Below are 16834 nucleotides of genomic sequence, written 5' to 3'. Positions count from 1 at the left end.
CCTGGTCATTCTTTCTGGAGTGAGATGGAATCTCAATATTTTTAAATTTGCATTTGTCTAATGACTAATGATGGTGAACATTTTTTCATTCATTTATTTGTCATTTGTATTTCTTCATCTGAGAACTCTGTATTCATCTTGGATGCCCATTTTTGGATTGGATCTTTGAATCTGGGGGGTCTGATTATTTTAAATTCCTTACATGTTTTATAGAAAAGTCTTTTGTCTGGGGAACAGTTCACTATGATTTTTTCCCAATTTGTGGGTTTTCTTTTTACTATCCACAAATTTCTTTTGACATGCAGAAATTTTTTAATAAGGTATGATCCCAGTTACTGATTCTGGGAAGTATTTCCCCTGTGGTTTGATTCCTGTGAATTCTCTACGTAACCCTATGTCTTCAAAGTTTTTACCCAATTTGTCTTCCAACAGATATAGTGTTTCTTTTTTAATATTCAGATATTTGATCCATTTAGATTTTAGTTTAGTACATGGTGATAGGCATGGGTCTAGTTTTTGTTTTCAGCGTATGGAGAGCCAGTTTTTCCAGCACCATTTATTAATGAGACTGTAGTTCTTCCAATGAACCTGTTTGGCTCCTTTATCAAAGATAAGGTGGTTGAGTGTGTTTGTAGTTGTGGTTGTACCTTCTAATCTATTCCATTGATCTTTGGCTCTGTTTTTATAACAGTACCATGTTGATTTTACTATGGTTGCTTTGTAGTATAACTTCAAATCAGGGATTGTTATGCCCCCTGCCTTGCCTTTGCTGCTTAGAATTGCCTTGCTATTCCAGGTCTCTTCTGGATTCCACATGAAGTGATTTCTCTAGATCTATGAAGTATGTTAATGGTATTTTCATTGGGATTGTATTGTATCTGTATAACAGTTTTTGGAGAATGGTCATTTTCTTTCTTTTTTTTAATTTTTATTTTGAAAGTATACGACAGAACAAGTCAGAATAAAGCCAACTAAGATCGTACAGTGAAATTGGTACAGAACTTCACAGCAGGTTACTGGGAAAACAGTAATAGGTATCACAGTATATTTTGTTATCTTTATAGTAGTTGTTCTTTCAATCCCGTATATCAAAATGAGATGAAATATAGAACACTATAGAACTTATCAAAACAGAATATTGAATAGAGCAGTACCATTAATCAGAAAAGAGCAAAACAATAATAAAAATATTTGCCTTCAAAGAAATGGTAGGAGGAAGTCCCCCTTATTTGCTATGGTCAACCTCCCAGGAGATGCTCAGATTTCTGGTTCCCACTTGCTAATGGGTGGGGGGGGAGAGGAGGATAGGGGAAGTGGGATAATTGACTCTAGGCCATGTAGCAGTAGGTTCACTATTGCTAAGCAGGGAGGCAGAACGGTCATTTGTTCTCACAGCATCCTCAGTTCCAACATGGCATGGATCTCAGGAGACACTGCTAGTTCTCCCCCTGGAAGGGCTGCAGTGGGCCACACTACCGCTGCTTACCAGGGAGGGGAGGTGCTGGCTTGGCTACCCAGAGTCCTAAGTTCCAACATGGCGTGGATCTCAGGAGACACTGCTAGTTCTCCCCCTGGAAGGGCTGCAGTGGGCCACACTGCCGCCGATTACCAGGGAGGGGAAATGCTTGAGAATGGCCATTTTCACAATATTTATTCTTCCTTCCATGAACAAATGATATCTTTCCATTTTCTGAGTTCCTCTTTCATTTCTTTTTTCATGGTATTATAATTTTCCCTGTATAGATATTTTCATTCTTTCATGAGATTAATACCTAAGTATTTCATTTTTTTGGATGCTAGTATGAAGGTTGTGGCTTCTCTTATTTCTCTCTAAGTGATATTGTTGTTAGTGTATAGGAATCCTTTATCATATTGTGATTAAGTTCTGTTATTTATTTGCTGATTTTCTTTCTGGGTGATCTGTCCCTTTGTGTCAGTGGTGTGTTAATTTCTCCAGTTATAATTGTGTTATTGCTTATTTGATTTTTCATTTCTGTTAATACTTGTGTTGTATAGCTGGTGCATATTTGAGATTGTCTGCAATTCGGAGCATATTTGAGATTGTTATCTGTTCCTCTGTGATTTTTGAGTATTGACTATTTATATCCAGCTACATTGCTGAATTTATTTATTATATCTAGGAGTCTTTCAGTGGAGTTTCGGAAGTGTTCTATGTAGAGTATCATGTCGTCTGCAAATAATGATATTTTAACTTCTTCTTTTCCTATCTTTACTCCTTTTATTTGTCTCTCTCATATAACTGCTCTGGTTAGTATTTCCAGTACTATGTTGAATAGGAGTGGTGTTAAGGAACATCAGTGTCTTCTTCCTGATTTTAGGATAAAGGCTTTCAGTTTTTGGTCATTTAATATGATGCTGGCTCTTGGTTCATCATAGATGGCCTTTATCATATTGTGGTAAAGACCATCTATTCCCATTATCTGTAAGGTTCTCATCATGAATGAGTGTTGGACCTTATCAAAAGCTTTTTCTGCATCTTTAGAGATGATCATGTGATTCTTACTTTTGACTCTATTGATATGGTAGATTACATTATTGATTTACCTATGTTGAACCATCCCTGAATGACTGGGATCAATCCCATTTGGTTGTGGTATATAATATTCTTGATGAATTGTTGCATCCTGTTTACCAATGTTTTATTGAGAATTTTTGCTTCAATATTCATTAGGGAGATTTGCCTGTAGTTCTCTTTTTTAGTTGGGTCTTTCTCAGGTTTTGGTACTAGAGTAATATTTGTTTCCAGAAATGACTTAGGAAGGATTGCTTCCCTTTCAATTTCATTGAAGAGTTTGAGGAGTGTCAGCATTAAGTCTTCTTCATATTTCTTGTAGAATTCTGCAGTGAATCCCTCTTGGCCTGACCTCTTCTTTGTAGGTAAGGACTTAATTACCTTTTCAATTTCATTAATAGAAATTGAGTTATTCAGCAGTTTTACATTTTCTTGACCCAGCTTTGGTAGTTCATATATTTCTAGGAATCTGTCCATTTCTTCTGTGTTATCAACCTGTTAGAGAGTACAGGTTTTCAAAATAGATGTTGATGATCTTGTGTATTTCCACAGAGTCTGTAGGGATTTCTTTTTTTTTTTTTTCATTCCTTATTGCATGAATTTGAGTTTTTTCTTTCCTTTTTAAAATAAGGTTGGTTAGGGGCTTATCAATTTTTTTTATTCTTTCAAACAACCAAATTTTGAATAATTGATTCTTTGGATTGTTTTCTTAGTCTCTATTGCATTAATTTCTGCTTTGATTTTTATGATTTCCTCCCTTCTTTGGGCTTTGGGCTTGACTTGCTCTTCTTTTTCTATATGTTTGAGGTGTAGCATCAGGTTGTTTATCTGTGTTCATTCTGTTTTCCTGATGTGGGAACTCAGTGCAATAAATTTTCCTCTGAGGACCACTTTCATTGCATACCACAGATTCCACTATGTTCTATCTGTATTTTTATTTGCATATAGGTATTGTATAATTTCTTATTTAATTTCTTCTGTGACCCACTGTTTGCTCGAGTGTATTATTCAATTTCCATGTGTTTGTAGGGTTTTTCCATGTGTTTCTTTTTTCATTAATTTCTAGTTTCATGGCACTATGTTCTGATAACATGCATAGGATAATTTCAATAATTTTGCATTTACTTAACTATGTTCTGTGGGCCTGTATGTGGTCTATTTTAGAGTATGACCCATGTACTGCTGAGAAGAATGTGTATTCTGTTGTTGAATGGAACACTGTATATGTCTATCAAATCCATTTGTTCACAGTTGTGATTAAGTTCTGTTATTTATTTGCTGATTTTCTTTCTGGTTGATCTGTCTCTTTGTGTCAGTGGTGTGTTAATTTCTCCAGTTATAATTGTGTTATTGCTTATTTGATTTTTCATTTCTGTTAATACTTGTGTTGTATAGCTGGTGCTCTGCAATTCGGTGCATATTTGAGATTGTTATCTCTTCCTCTTGAAGTTTTCCCCTAACCTATATGTAGTGACCTTCTTTATCTCTTCTAATCATTCTTGGTTTCAAGTTCACATTGTCTGCAAACAGAATAGCTACCCCTGCTTTTTTAGGTGTTCGTGTTGTAGGAAATATTGTTTCCATCCTTAGACTTTCGGTCTATTAGTTTCTTTTAGGTTAGATGGGTTACTTTTAGACAGCATATGGTTGGATGTTGTTTCTTGATTCATTTTGCCAGTCTGTTTCTTTTAATTGTTGAATTGAGACTATTTACATTAATGGTTATAACTGTTATATTACTGGTTTATTGTTGACATGTTATCTTTCTCCTGTTGCATCTTTACCTTTCCATTCTCTTTAATGTCTTCCTTGCTTAGTGGTTTTTTCCCTATGTCTAGCTAGAATGTCTTTCAGTATTCTTTGCAAGACTGGTTTAGTGATCATGAAGTTTTTCAGCTGTTCTTTGTCATGGAAGTATCTTATTTCTCCATCCATTGTGAAGGACAGTTTTTCAGTCTAGGTTGCAAATTGTTTTCCTTTAGGATCTGAAATACTTCATTCCATGCTCATCGTGACTTCATTGTTTTGAGAAGTATGCTGTGATTCTGACAGGTTTTCCTTTATAGGTGACCTGTCTTTTCACTCTAACAGCTTTTAACATTCTGTTCTTACGTTGGATTTCTGGGATGGTGATTATTATATGTCTGGGTGTAGTTTTATTTTGATTATGGCTATTTGGAGTTCCATGTGCTTCACTGATCTATGTGTCAGTTTCCATTCTCATGTTTGGGAAATTTTCAGCTACTGCTTCTGTAAATAGCCTCCTGATATCATTTGTATTGTCCCTTCTTTTTCATTTATCCCTATAAATCTTATGTTGTTTTTCTTTGCATCATCTCTCAGCTGTTGAATTGTTATTTCCTGATTCTGTGTTATTTTTAAAAGATCTTTCCTGTCCTGTTCAATAGCTGCAATCTTGTCTTTGAGGTCTGAAATTCTATGTTCACTTTTGTTGAGGAGGTTTTGACAACTTTCAATGGAATTTTTGATTTCCTGTATATCTCTTTGAAACTGCTTCATGTATTCTGTTTTTATCTTATATTGTTCATCCAGGGAGTCTATCTTTTTGCATTGTTCCTCTAATTTTAACTGTGTCTTCTTTAGGTGTGTTCAGCATTTCTTTCATTACTTTTGTCATTTCTTCTTTTACCTGTGAGTTTATTTCTAATTTGAATTCCTTTGTAGCTTCCTGGAGTTGCTTCTTTATTTCAGTTGCTGTTATTTCAGATATTTTAGCTGTATGGCTTGTATTTTCTTCTATGTATATGGATTTAGGCTTTCTTGAGATGGGCTGGAGGTTTGAGATTGCATTTTGATCTTTGTCTTGTCATTTCCTAAATTTCCATGTTTCAAGTTATGTTCCAAAGCTTCTTCTGGGTGTGTTGCAAATTGTCTCCTATGCCTTTGGCTCCTGAGACTGAATGGAGGTTGCTGAGCATGGTCCAGTCAGGCCTGCAGGACCTCCTTACCACCTCTGGTATTCTAGGAAGGTGGATGGGCTCCTAACCACAGTGGGTGATGGTCTAAAGCTCTCCCCTGGATAGTGCTGATGCACTTGAACTCACCTTGCATGCCTTCAGCTCCCTGGATTGAACAAAGGTTTCTGGGTGAGTTATAGACAGGCCTGTGAAACCTGCCTAGCTTAATCTAGTGTATCTGGAAGCTCTTAGTACAGTGTATCTGGGTGGGCACTTAACCGATGGGAGCAATGATCTTAGACACTACCCGGGGTCATGCCAGTATGCTGGAACTCCTCTCCAATATTTTTCAGTGACTGCTGTTCATGCTCTGTGGCATTAGGTGCTGAGAATGGTGCTGAGGCTCCATACCATCACACACTTATTTAAGGACAGGATCAAATAAGAGAAAGTCCTGGGGAGGTGGGTGAGGAGATCTGTTTATCTGAGTGTTGGGGTTGGCAGGAAAGCATATTTTTACTGAAGCCTGAGTAAGAGGTTGCCAGATGTGACTTGCAGAGGTGCATTCTGGATAGAAGAGTGGCCTGACCAGACACCTTAGGGCAGGAAGGAGCTCATGTGGAACCTAAAGACAACTGGAGTCTGTGGGGAGCTGGGAGGGAAGAGGTGAGACTTGGGTCCTTCAGAGTTTTGGTAATGACATTAGGGGGACTGATGTTTAATCAAATAAAATCAAGCTATTTTTAACTGAGGTAAAAAATACATACATGACATTTACCACCTTAACTATTTCCAAGTTTACAGTTCATTAGTCATAAATATATTTATGTCATGTAAGGTCTCCAGAATCTCTGCATCTTGCAAAACTGAAACTGTATGAGCATTAAATCACAACTCTCTATTTTAGGAACATAGAACTTTATCTTACAAACCATCAGATCTGTGAGGGAGTTGAGTAAGGGATGGATGTGTGTGATCAGAGTGTGGCACAAGTACCCATGTGTACCAGGTAAGCACAAGAGGTAACACAGCCTATTTTGTGTTGCTGTAACAAAATAGTTAGACTGGGAGCTTTGTAAAGATAGATTTATTCAAATCACGTTTCTGGAAGTCCAAAAAACTGATACTGGCATTGCCTTCTGGTGAGGGTGTGATGGTGGATGAGAGCATATAACAGGAGAGAGACAGAGAGAGACTGACAGAGGGAGAGAGAGATAGAGATAGAGAGAGAGAGAGAGAGAGAGAGAGAGAGAGAGAGAGAGAGAGAGACAGAGACAGAGACAGAGACAGAGAGACAGAGATTACAAAAGGAAGAAGACAGTGGAGAGGCGCTAGGCTTTCTTTTCTCTAACTCACTTTCATGGGACCTCACCTCTGTGAGATCTAACCCATTTCATGAAATGAGCATTAGTCTTCCCACTAGGCAACCATAAATCATTGTTTCCCCCAGGGCCCACCTCCCACAGATCCTGCACGTTTTGATACTTCTGTATTAGGGAACAGGTTCAACATGAGTTTGGTTGGGAACAAACCATACCCACGCTATAGCATAGGGTTTGCACCTAACCTGCTCAAAGGCATGAGAAAAATGCAAACAGCCACCTTTGTACTTCAGGGGTGATGTTGAGTAAGGTTCTATCCTGAGTCTCTTGTGAAAGCCCAAATTTTTGGGTGATGACACCCCTCCTGCTGTATTTTTATGGGAGTGAGAGAACCAACTATGACCACATGAAGTCAGACTGTATCTGCTCTGAACATCAGAATATAGAAGCAAGGAGATGTTTTACACGGAAGATGCCCCACCTGGCTAGATCTGAGCTACAGGTTTCACCAGAGGGGAGAGGAACTAGGTGCTTGAGGTTGAGAGTTAGCATTGTTTTTCCCAGCATCTGGATTTAAACTGTATATTTTGATGTTGTTACAGTATCCATCTGGTGATTTCAGAAGGTTTCATCATGATTAAATAACTAGCCAAACTCACTGGTATGTGCAGAGGACAGGCAAAGACTGGGAGAGCAACTTCATGGACTTTGGGTTTGAGTTCCTCATTTTAACAGGTGGTTTTGGAATCCTCTTTCAGCTCAGGCTGTGGTATGAGTACTGACTGACTGGATGGAAGAAAATTTCTCTTTTTTGAGATGTGCCTTTAAATTTCACTGACATATTGATTACTCAGGAAGGCCCCATATGTTCCTGTGTACAGGCCGCTGTCCTGAATCTGACTGGACAAAAGAACATGACCAATGCTTTGTTGTGAGGAGACATTGGTCTTGGCGTAGGAAAGGAAGAACCAGCAGCATATCAGATTCATTTCTTCATGTACTCAGAAATATCTATTGTACCCTCAAGTGAAAGACATTGTTCTGGTTGTTAGGGATGCAATAGGGGAAAGACCAGATTTCTGTCTACTTGGAGAAGTGTCCAATAGCAATAAACAGATATATAGTAACATGTTGTATGAAGGACATCAACCAGGAAATAAAAGAAGCAATAGGACAGAGGGAAGAGAGACGGGAGGGGGGGTGAGAGAGAGAGAGAGAGAGAGAGAAAGAAAGAGAGAGAAACCGACTGATGACTTACATGGCTCAAGGGGAAGGAGGTTGAATTTAGATAGGATTATTGAGGCAGGCTTCCCTGCAAAAGTAATATTTGAAATAATGTCCTAAGAAAGAAGGATTCATCCATGTGAAGATATTAGTATTATTGATGTCACTTATGTTATTAAGAGTGAACACTTTTATGTCCTAAGTGCTGTTCTAAACCCTTTAAATTAATTAACTTGTTTAATACTCAGAATTATATATAAGGAATGTATGTTACAAATTCCATCTTACAGAAAGCACAGAAGGGGAATAGAGACAACTGCTAACATTAATACATCAATTTAATTGGATTAAGAAGTACCTATGATATTAGTAAAGCAAAGTTCTGTGTGCGTCTGGTGGGTCATGGAGGTATGGACTTGGGTAACCGCTGGTGTTGTTCTGTTGCTTTGATTCTGTGCTTTTATGAATTGAACAGGTTTGCTCTGCCATATCTTTCTGCCTTGGAGCCTGTTGATCATGGACTGCTTTTCTTGAGAGCCAAATTAAGCCTCTCCACTTTTAAGTTGTGGGTGTTGGGCATTGTGTCCCAGCAACAGGAGAGGAGACTAATATAAAATATTGACACCAAATAAGTGGGTGTCACTGCTGTGATTATACCTGAACATGTGGTTTAGATTCCTTTGAAACTGGCTAGCAGGAGGATTTTGGAAATTCTTGGAGATGTGGACTGGATAAGCCTTAGAATACTGTAAGAACTTGATGGTTAATTCTGCCTTGGAGGTCAGAAAACCAGAATGCTGATAGAAATTTGGATAGTAAAGGCCAGAATCAGGAGGTTTCAGATGGGAACAATGACTCTATTAGGAAATACACTAGAACCCATGCATGTTACATTCTGGCAAAGAATTTGTTTTCATTTGTTCATATCGTTAGACATTGTATGAAGCTGAACTTGAAGGCAGCACACATATAAATGTAGTACAAAAATTGAAGACACCCAACATTTATGCTGTAGTATGGATACTACTGCTAATGTTTAGCTAGATCCATAGGGTGACTTGGAAGCCAAAAACAAGATCAGGATAGTTTGAAAAACTTAATTGTTGGCTCAAACACGACTGAGTATAAAGTACTGACAAAATTTAATGTGGTTGCTGGTGAGATTACTGCCATAAAAATGAGCCCAGTACTTTGCACAGGGAAGAGGAGAAAGTTGCCTTGGGCACATCTCAGAAATGAGGAAAACGCCACCTGTCTGAGGCTTAAGGATGCAAAAGTATGTGCTCTCTTTGAGGAGAGAGTCCCTGAGGTCCGTGGTATAGAAGGGCCTCCTAGGAAACTGACCTTACAGGAATCATTTCACTCTGCTTAGCCATCCAGGCACTCAGAGGTTACTACAGCTAAAAGGCCTGAAAACTCCCCAGGCTGACAGCAGACCTTGGAGTTGTTCACTTGATGCTGGTTTTAGCAGCATGTGTAATGGAAAAGCTGTGGGATCAGGTGGGATTTCACCTGGATTTCAAAGGAGGCCTGGGAGGTCAGGCATGGAGCCTCTGAGAGCCCAGAGTATGAAGCCATAGGAATGAAGCCAAAGGTACAGCAGGGACTTCAGGAATTCTGAGGTGTCAGGAGCATGGAAGCTCTGTCAAGGAAAGCTGCAGGCTGTGGGTATTTAGCTCAAGAGCAGGGCCTTATGGGCTGCAATCAAGGAGATCATGGATGGGGCTGGAATTCACATCTCACCACTATGTGTTCTGGAGGCCAGACACATAGCCACCTGATTTTCTTGCTGAGTTTTGGTTTTGCTTTGGTCTAATTCTTTTCCATTCTCATAGTCTTATATTTTTCAATGGGAATGTTTAGCTCTATTCTTGTACCGTGGTTTTGTGTAACTTTACTTTCAATTAAAAAAGTTCATAGCTCAGCATTTGCCTTGAGTTTCAGAAGAGATTTTGACTTTGAATTTGGAGAAGTGCTGGAACTTCAAGGCATTGAGGAAGGGATTATTTTATTTTCAGTTGTTAGATGGAATTAATAAATTATTGTGGTTTATTTGGATATTAAATATGGTTTCAGGAGATGTGTTTGAATGTAAAATTGATAAATGATGGATCATAACTGTTAACTGTGATATGTCCATTTGACTCAATTAAGAAATACCTTCACAGCTGTTGCCTAAACTTTCGAACCTGGAACTATCAAGCAAAGCAGAATAGAGGAACATCAGTCAAAACAAGATGATGAGAGCAATACAGGGCTTCAAATCAAGTTAATAGAAAATCAAAGTGGGTTAGATAGTGGGATTCATTATGACGCCCATTCTGGTTGACTATTATTTACTTTTGAAGACCTGTAATGTCTCCAATGTTTTGGTTCTGTTGGTCTCGTTCTTTACTGTTTTGTTCAATTTTATTATAACTGATGATATAGGTAATTCTATTGGAAATAGCAGGAAGCATTATGGTAACCATTGTTGATCACCTTGTATTATATTTTTACATTATCTATTATGTCCACCCTTTCGATTTGACTGACTCTGTTCTGTTATGTCACATTTGGTTTTACTTTCTTCCAAAAAAGTAATAAGAACTGTGGGCATAATAAAAAAAATACTTAGCAGCAGATCAGTAAAGCATCCTTTTTGATGTGTCTGGGTGGATCATGTTGGCCCTGTACATGATTTGTGACCTTTTCCCTCTCTGACATCTTTTCCCTGCTCTGCTTTCTGGCCATTGCGAACTCAGAATCTTTGCTCTGCAATAGCTTTCTACCATGTTATTTCTGCATTGGAGCCAGCTAACTATGGACTGAACCTTCTGAAACTATGAGCCAAACCTCTCTTATTTTAGTTGTGGGTGCTGTGTGTTGCATTTCAGTGACAGAAAGCCAAACAAAGATAGTTGAGGATAGTATTCTGGATTATCCCAAATAGGCCAAGTATAATCACAGTAGTCATTATTAGAAAGAAATAGAGTTAGGATTGATGCTAGGTGCTTCTTTGGAAGGTGAAGGAAAGGAACATGACTTACGGAAAGCTGGGAAAACAAGGAAACATATTCTCCCCCAAAGCATCCATTGGGTAGTGGGTGTGTCATGCTATCTGTACTTTAGTTTTGACCCTTGGTCATCTTAGGATTCTGACCTTCAAAACTGTAGGATATTAAGACTGTGTTGTCTTTTGGTACTATTAGTAGTCAGTTTTTACAGCAGCCATTTAGGATTTGAGAGAATTGAGATACTCAGTATGATGTGGTTTAAGTTTGAGAAAGGGCTTCCTGATGCTCTGATTGCTACATGAGATTGAGAAAGGAAAGAAGAAAGAGGAGAGAAGAATAGATGAGAAAAGAGAGCAGAAAAGAGAAGCAGAAAAGAAAAAAAAGGGCTCAAGTGGAAGGAGGCTGCCTGTTGGTGGTATGATGGAGCATCGTGGTAAAGTTCAGGACTTGTGGGTGGATGGACATTCTCTGAAGCATTCTGACAACTAGGGAGCATGCAGAGGGGGACACAGTGAAGGGGCCTCCAGATGGTCCAAGAGCAGGAAGAAAACCAGAAGACTGCAGCATCCGGAGGATAGAAGCCCTCAAAGTGGAGGAGAAGATGACTGCTTGGGAAGTTTCTGGGAGGCACTTAGAGGTCAGATGGCCATCTGGCCACTGGATTTGGCAGGATGTGGAAAGCAAGTTATGTCAGAATGAGAGGTGCTGGTCAGCACAGCTAACAGCCCTGGATAGCTGTCCTTCTGTAGACTGAATCTGTCTGATTCACCATGCTGCAGAGTCTGCACAGTGAACATGTGTCCCACATACGTGTTTGAATGAGATAGAGTTCATGGACTGATAGGGAAAGTCACCCTCCCTGGGATGGCAAAGTTTGGTGGAATTAGAGAAATTGGTTTGGACCTAGTGAAGGGATGTGTTGCACTTGGGTCTGCATGGGGAAGGAGGCTAGAACTCCAGGTGGAGGAGGAGCTGAGATGAGGTCTTTATGGACCCCCAGCATCTCCTTATCCTACACTCGAGTGTGGCCCAACTGGGGGTGAATAAGGATGAACCAACAGCCTCTCTCAGTGTGGGGAGCTCAGAGAGCAGGAAAGAGTGTGTGCTGTCTAGCTCAAATCAGAAACAAGCACGAAAGCCTTGAGAGCCTATAAGACACCATTGGAAAGGAAATATGCAGACATTGTTTAACATACTGAAGGAACAATTTGTTGAAAACCAATGCAGTATTGTTACCTAAGGAAATGCTAGAGCCAAATTATTTGCAACAGTAACCAAAGTTCTGTTTTCTAGCCATGTGACATTTTTCTTTCTTTATTGAAGACACTTCAATAAATGGAAATTGTCATCTTAGCCTGAAGCTGCTGCTTGTGTTTGGTAGGGCTGAGGGTGTGAAGCTGGTCAAGGAAGGTCCTGTAAACAGGTAGCAATGGACTCTGAGCTCCAGGAGTGAGAATTATTTCCAGTGATTCACGTTAAGCATGGCATTAATGTTTAGTGCAGTTGGAATAAAATCCTTAAGGAGAAGGTCGCTCTTTGAAGGATAGTAAATCTGTAGAAAGTCATGCCCGAAGCTCTCTTTCTGGATAGATGCCAAATTTCCTGAAGGAATTTCAGGTGACTTATTCCTTGTGCAGAAAACTTTAGCAGCCTCCTTGTGTAGGGTAAAAATGCCAGTAATTATATGTTTTCCCCCAGAAACACGAAGGCACAGACACCTGTGGCAAACAAAGATAGATAAATAGCAAAGGAGACCTCTGTAGCAGAACTCAGGAACTAGTTACCTAACAAGACATGTAATTAGATTAATGCACATGACCCAAACCTGATGATGTCCTTTTAGGATGGAGGAAACAAAAGCGCCAACAACAAAGTATTGCATGGAGGAGTTTCAAATTATTGTCCCTGTCAGGAGTATTTTGAGTTACCTATTTTTGAATAACTAGAGAGGTGAGCCTGAAGGCTCCAAATGTAAGGCAGGGTTAAAGGGAAGGGAATGTTAATTACGCTGATTTGATCTGTTAACCTCATACACAGACATGGGATTAACATGCAGTTCCCCACCAATATGGGCAGTGATCATCCATATTATTATCATAAAGAAGTGTCAGCCTAGGAGTGGGGTGGAGGAGAGTAAGGAAGGGGGTCTCCCATTACTTAGCTCCTGCTGGGTTACCTGGATTCACATTGCTTCCTGACTTCTTTCTGTTGTAGAAAATGTTTCTCTGTCACTTCCTTCCCATAGCAAGGGAGAAAGGCTCTGCGGTTTACTTGGCTGGCATAGTGGCCGGACTCCCTTCATCCATCAGTAGGTAAGTTATTTCCCCTGCAGCTTCCCCAGGCAGCTTTGCTCTTTCTCATTTAGCTAAACTGGAGAGAGGAAAACTATACCTGCGAAGCTGAAGCAGCCTGGCGCCTCCACATCCATCTCAGCGGGCACATGTTTCTTCAGGGCACGGTCTTGCTCTTCACAGTGAGTCCTTCACCTCTGCCCGCTGGCTTGGCTTCTTGCCCCCTGCTCCTCACTCATCCCTTCACCCCTGTCTGAGGCCATGCTGTCTTACTGGTCCCAGGTCAGCAAGTTTGTGCAGGATCTGGAGTGAAATATCACAGATACCACTGATGTCTTTTCTTACTGCTTTTCCCGCATTTGCTCATTACTATGATCTTGGTTATTGCATTTTCTATTAAAGCTGGGTCAGTTTCCCAGGGGTGGAAAGTCAGGCATGAATCCACTCAACCAATTAAATGACTTGTTTGTGTAAGAGAAGACAATTTCATCAGGTGTATTTCTCTCTGATTTGACATCTTGCAATGCAGGCTGTGAACTTTTAAAAAGTGCTTTCTAAGAACTATACAGGGAAAATTATAATACACTGAATAAAGAAACTGAAGATGATCTAAGAAAATGGAAAGACATTCCTTGCTCATGAATAGGAAGAATAAATAATGTGAAAATGGCCATTCTCCCAAAACTCTTATACAGATTCAATGCAATCCCAATAAAAATACCATCAACATACTTCATAGATCTCAAGAAATCACTCCTAAAATTCATCTGGAGTGAGAAGAGACCTAGAATATCAAAGACAGTTCTAAGCAGCAAAGGCAAGGCAGGAGGCATCACAATCCCTGACTTGAAGTTATACTATAAAGTAACAGTACTAAAATCAACATGGTACTGGAATTAAAACAGAGCCGAAGATCAACGGAATAGATTAGAAGATACAACCACAACTACAAACACACTCAACCACCTTATCTTTGATAAAGGAGCCAAGCAGGTTCATTGGAAGAACGACAGTCTCTTTAATAAATGGTGCTGGAAAAACTGGCTCTCCATTTGCTGAAAACTAAAGCTATACGATGTCTATCACCATGTACTAAATTAAAATCTAAATGGGTCAAAGATCTGAATATTAAAACAGAAACACTAAATCTATTGGAAGACAAACTGACTAAAAACCTTGAAGATATAGGGGTTGGTAGAGAATTCATGAACAGGACTCAAACCTCATGGGAAATACTTCCCAGAATCAATAACTGGGATTACCTCTTATTAAAAAGTTTCTACATGTCAAAAGAAATCTCCAGCATAGTGAAAAGAAAACCCACAAACTGGGAAAAAACCTTAGTGAACTCTGCCTCAAAGGACTGTGTCTAAAATATATAAAAAATTAAAAAAATCAGACCCCCAAAATTCAAAGATCCAATCCAAAAATGGGCATCTGAGATGAATACACACTTCTCAGATGAAGAAATACAGATGGCAAAGAAATACATGAAAAAATGTTCATCATCATTACTTATTAGAGAGATGCAAATTAAAACCACACTGAGATTCCATCTCATTCCTGAAAGAATGGCCAGGATTAAGAAAACCAACAACAACAAAGGCTGGAGAGGCTGTGAGGAAAAAGGAACTCTCCTGCACTGTTGGTGGGAGTGTAGACTGGTGCAACCATTGTGGAGGTCAGTCTGGAGATTTCTCAAAAAGCTGGGATTGGAAGTCCCATTTGTTCCAGCTATTCCACTTCTAGGCATATTCCCAGAAGAACTGAAAACATCATACCATAGTGATATGTGCACCCATATTTATAGCAGCACAATTTGTAATAGCCAGATCTTGGAAACAACCCGAGTGTCCATCAACTGAGGAACGGATAAAAATCTTGTGTTATTTTTATAAATGTAGTACTACTCAGCTATAAAGAAGAAACATATTGAGATGTAAATAAATGGACACAGCGTGAGATCATACTCATAAATGAAATAAATCAAACTCACATGTATGAATACCGAATAGTTTTCCTATTGTAAGAAATGATTCAAATACATAAAAGTATGTGTTAATCATGATTCCCCATTATATGGCTTTGAAACCTTATAAAGTTTTCTCTCATTAATTGGAATGGTTTTATTCTGGGCTGTTTGATATTACTATCTGTGATGATATGAACAGCTACTTTGAAGAAAACAAGACAGCATCGTAGCTAGTGCTGATTTAATGTCATCTTGTTTTGAATTCCCACAGAACTGTTGCTCTTCTGTATCCATTGGTTTTATCATGTTGTATCTTACTGGATTGTATCATATGTGATAGAATAAACAAAAATTTTTATAGGCAAAGATAATATAGAAACCATTGTTTGTTTTCCATTAGCTGGTTCTAAATACCCTGTAATACTTTCATCCTCTTAAATGGTTTCACACTGTCTTGATATGTTTGATGCCATAGCATGTGAAGTTATACTCAAATATTTCAAGGAAAGAGACACTATGGTAACTACTATTAAGTCGGGTTATCTTGTGGTGAAACACTGTGTAGCTTAAATTGTTCTGCTTTGACCTGTATTGTTATGTTGTTATGTCCTCTTTTATCTCAATCTCCCCCTTTAAAAAAAAACTTATTTATTTATTTATTTTAATGAAGGGAAAAAATAAAAAAATTAGCAGGATATATTATAGTAACTTTTTTGATTTCCTATTAACTTTATTTGAAGCCCTGTATTGCTCTCACCATCTTGTTTTGACTGATTTTACTCTGTTCTGTTCTGTTTGATAGTATCAAGTTTGAGGGTATAGGCAACTACTTTGAAGGCAATAAGATTCATTATGACACCCATTCTGATTTGATTATTATCTTCTTTTGAAGTCCTGTAATGTCTCCAATGTTTAGGTTTTATTGGTCTTGTTCTGTACTGTTTTGTTCAATTTTATTACACCTGATGATATAGGCAATTCTTTTTAAGGTAGCAAGAGGCATTATGGTAACCATTGTTGATTGCCTTGTATTCTGTTTGTATTCTGTTTTTTCATCATGTACTAGGTCCATCCTTTGTTTTGACTGACTGCTTTGTTTTTTCATATTTGGCTTTATTCTCTTCCAAAAAAAGTAATAAGAACTATCGGAATAATAAAGCTCAAAATGTGTAAATGTTATTGTTAAAAAGAGAGTCTGTTTAGATGTGTAAGATAGATGACCATATTGCTAAGTTTTTGTTGGATCATTGAACAAAACTTTTTGCAGTCTCACTGTTTGAATGTCCACTTTGTATGCTTTAATCCTGTAACTTGAACAACTATCTCTAAGATGACAATATGTCATCTATTAACCAGTGATTTCTTACTGTTTATTTTTTTGGAAATTCTGTATTACTTGTACCCTTCTACTGTTTTTTTCCTTTAAATAAAATTTTAAAAAAATGCTTTCTAGTCTGATGACAGGGTTGCCTAGATTCCTGATAGAAAAGTTAAGTGATTACAATAACCTAAGTCACACACATGCTTAGAGCTATTTGTGTGTCACCAAGAGGGAGATGCTAAGTTGTATTCTGAGAC

At 38.5% G+C, this 16834-nt stretch overlaps 1 protein-coding gene across 1 annotated transcript in view; it reads left to right on the top strand.

Annotated features, from left to right (window-relative positions):
* Positions 1-14284, top strand: part of LOC134470340 (uncharacterized) — an 83834-nt gene extending 69550 nt beyond the window's left edge. The window contains exon 4 of the mRNA XM_063256791.1: positions 13359-14284. Coding sequence (XP_063112861.1) covers positions 13359-13362 — 4 coding nt within the window. The 3' untranslated portion in view covers positions 13363-14284. The remainder of the gene's footprint in view (positions 1-13358) is intronic.
* Positions 14285-16834: the final 2550 nt, after the last annotated feature.

The sequence above is a fragment of the Cavia porcellus genome, unplaced genomic scaffold (genome assembly GCF_034190915.1).
Source record: "Cavia porcellus strain 051 isolate PalLab524CR breed Dunkin Hartley unplaced genomic scaffold, mCavPor4.1 scaffold_9, whole genome shotgun sequence".
NCBI classification, from domain to species: domain Eukaryota; kingdom Metazoa; phylum Chordata; class Mammalia; order Rodentia; family Caviidae; genus Cavia; species Cavia porcellus.
This window is presented reverse-complemented; position numbering and strand designations above follow the sequence as displayed.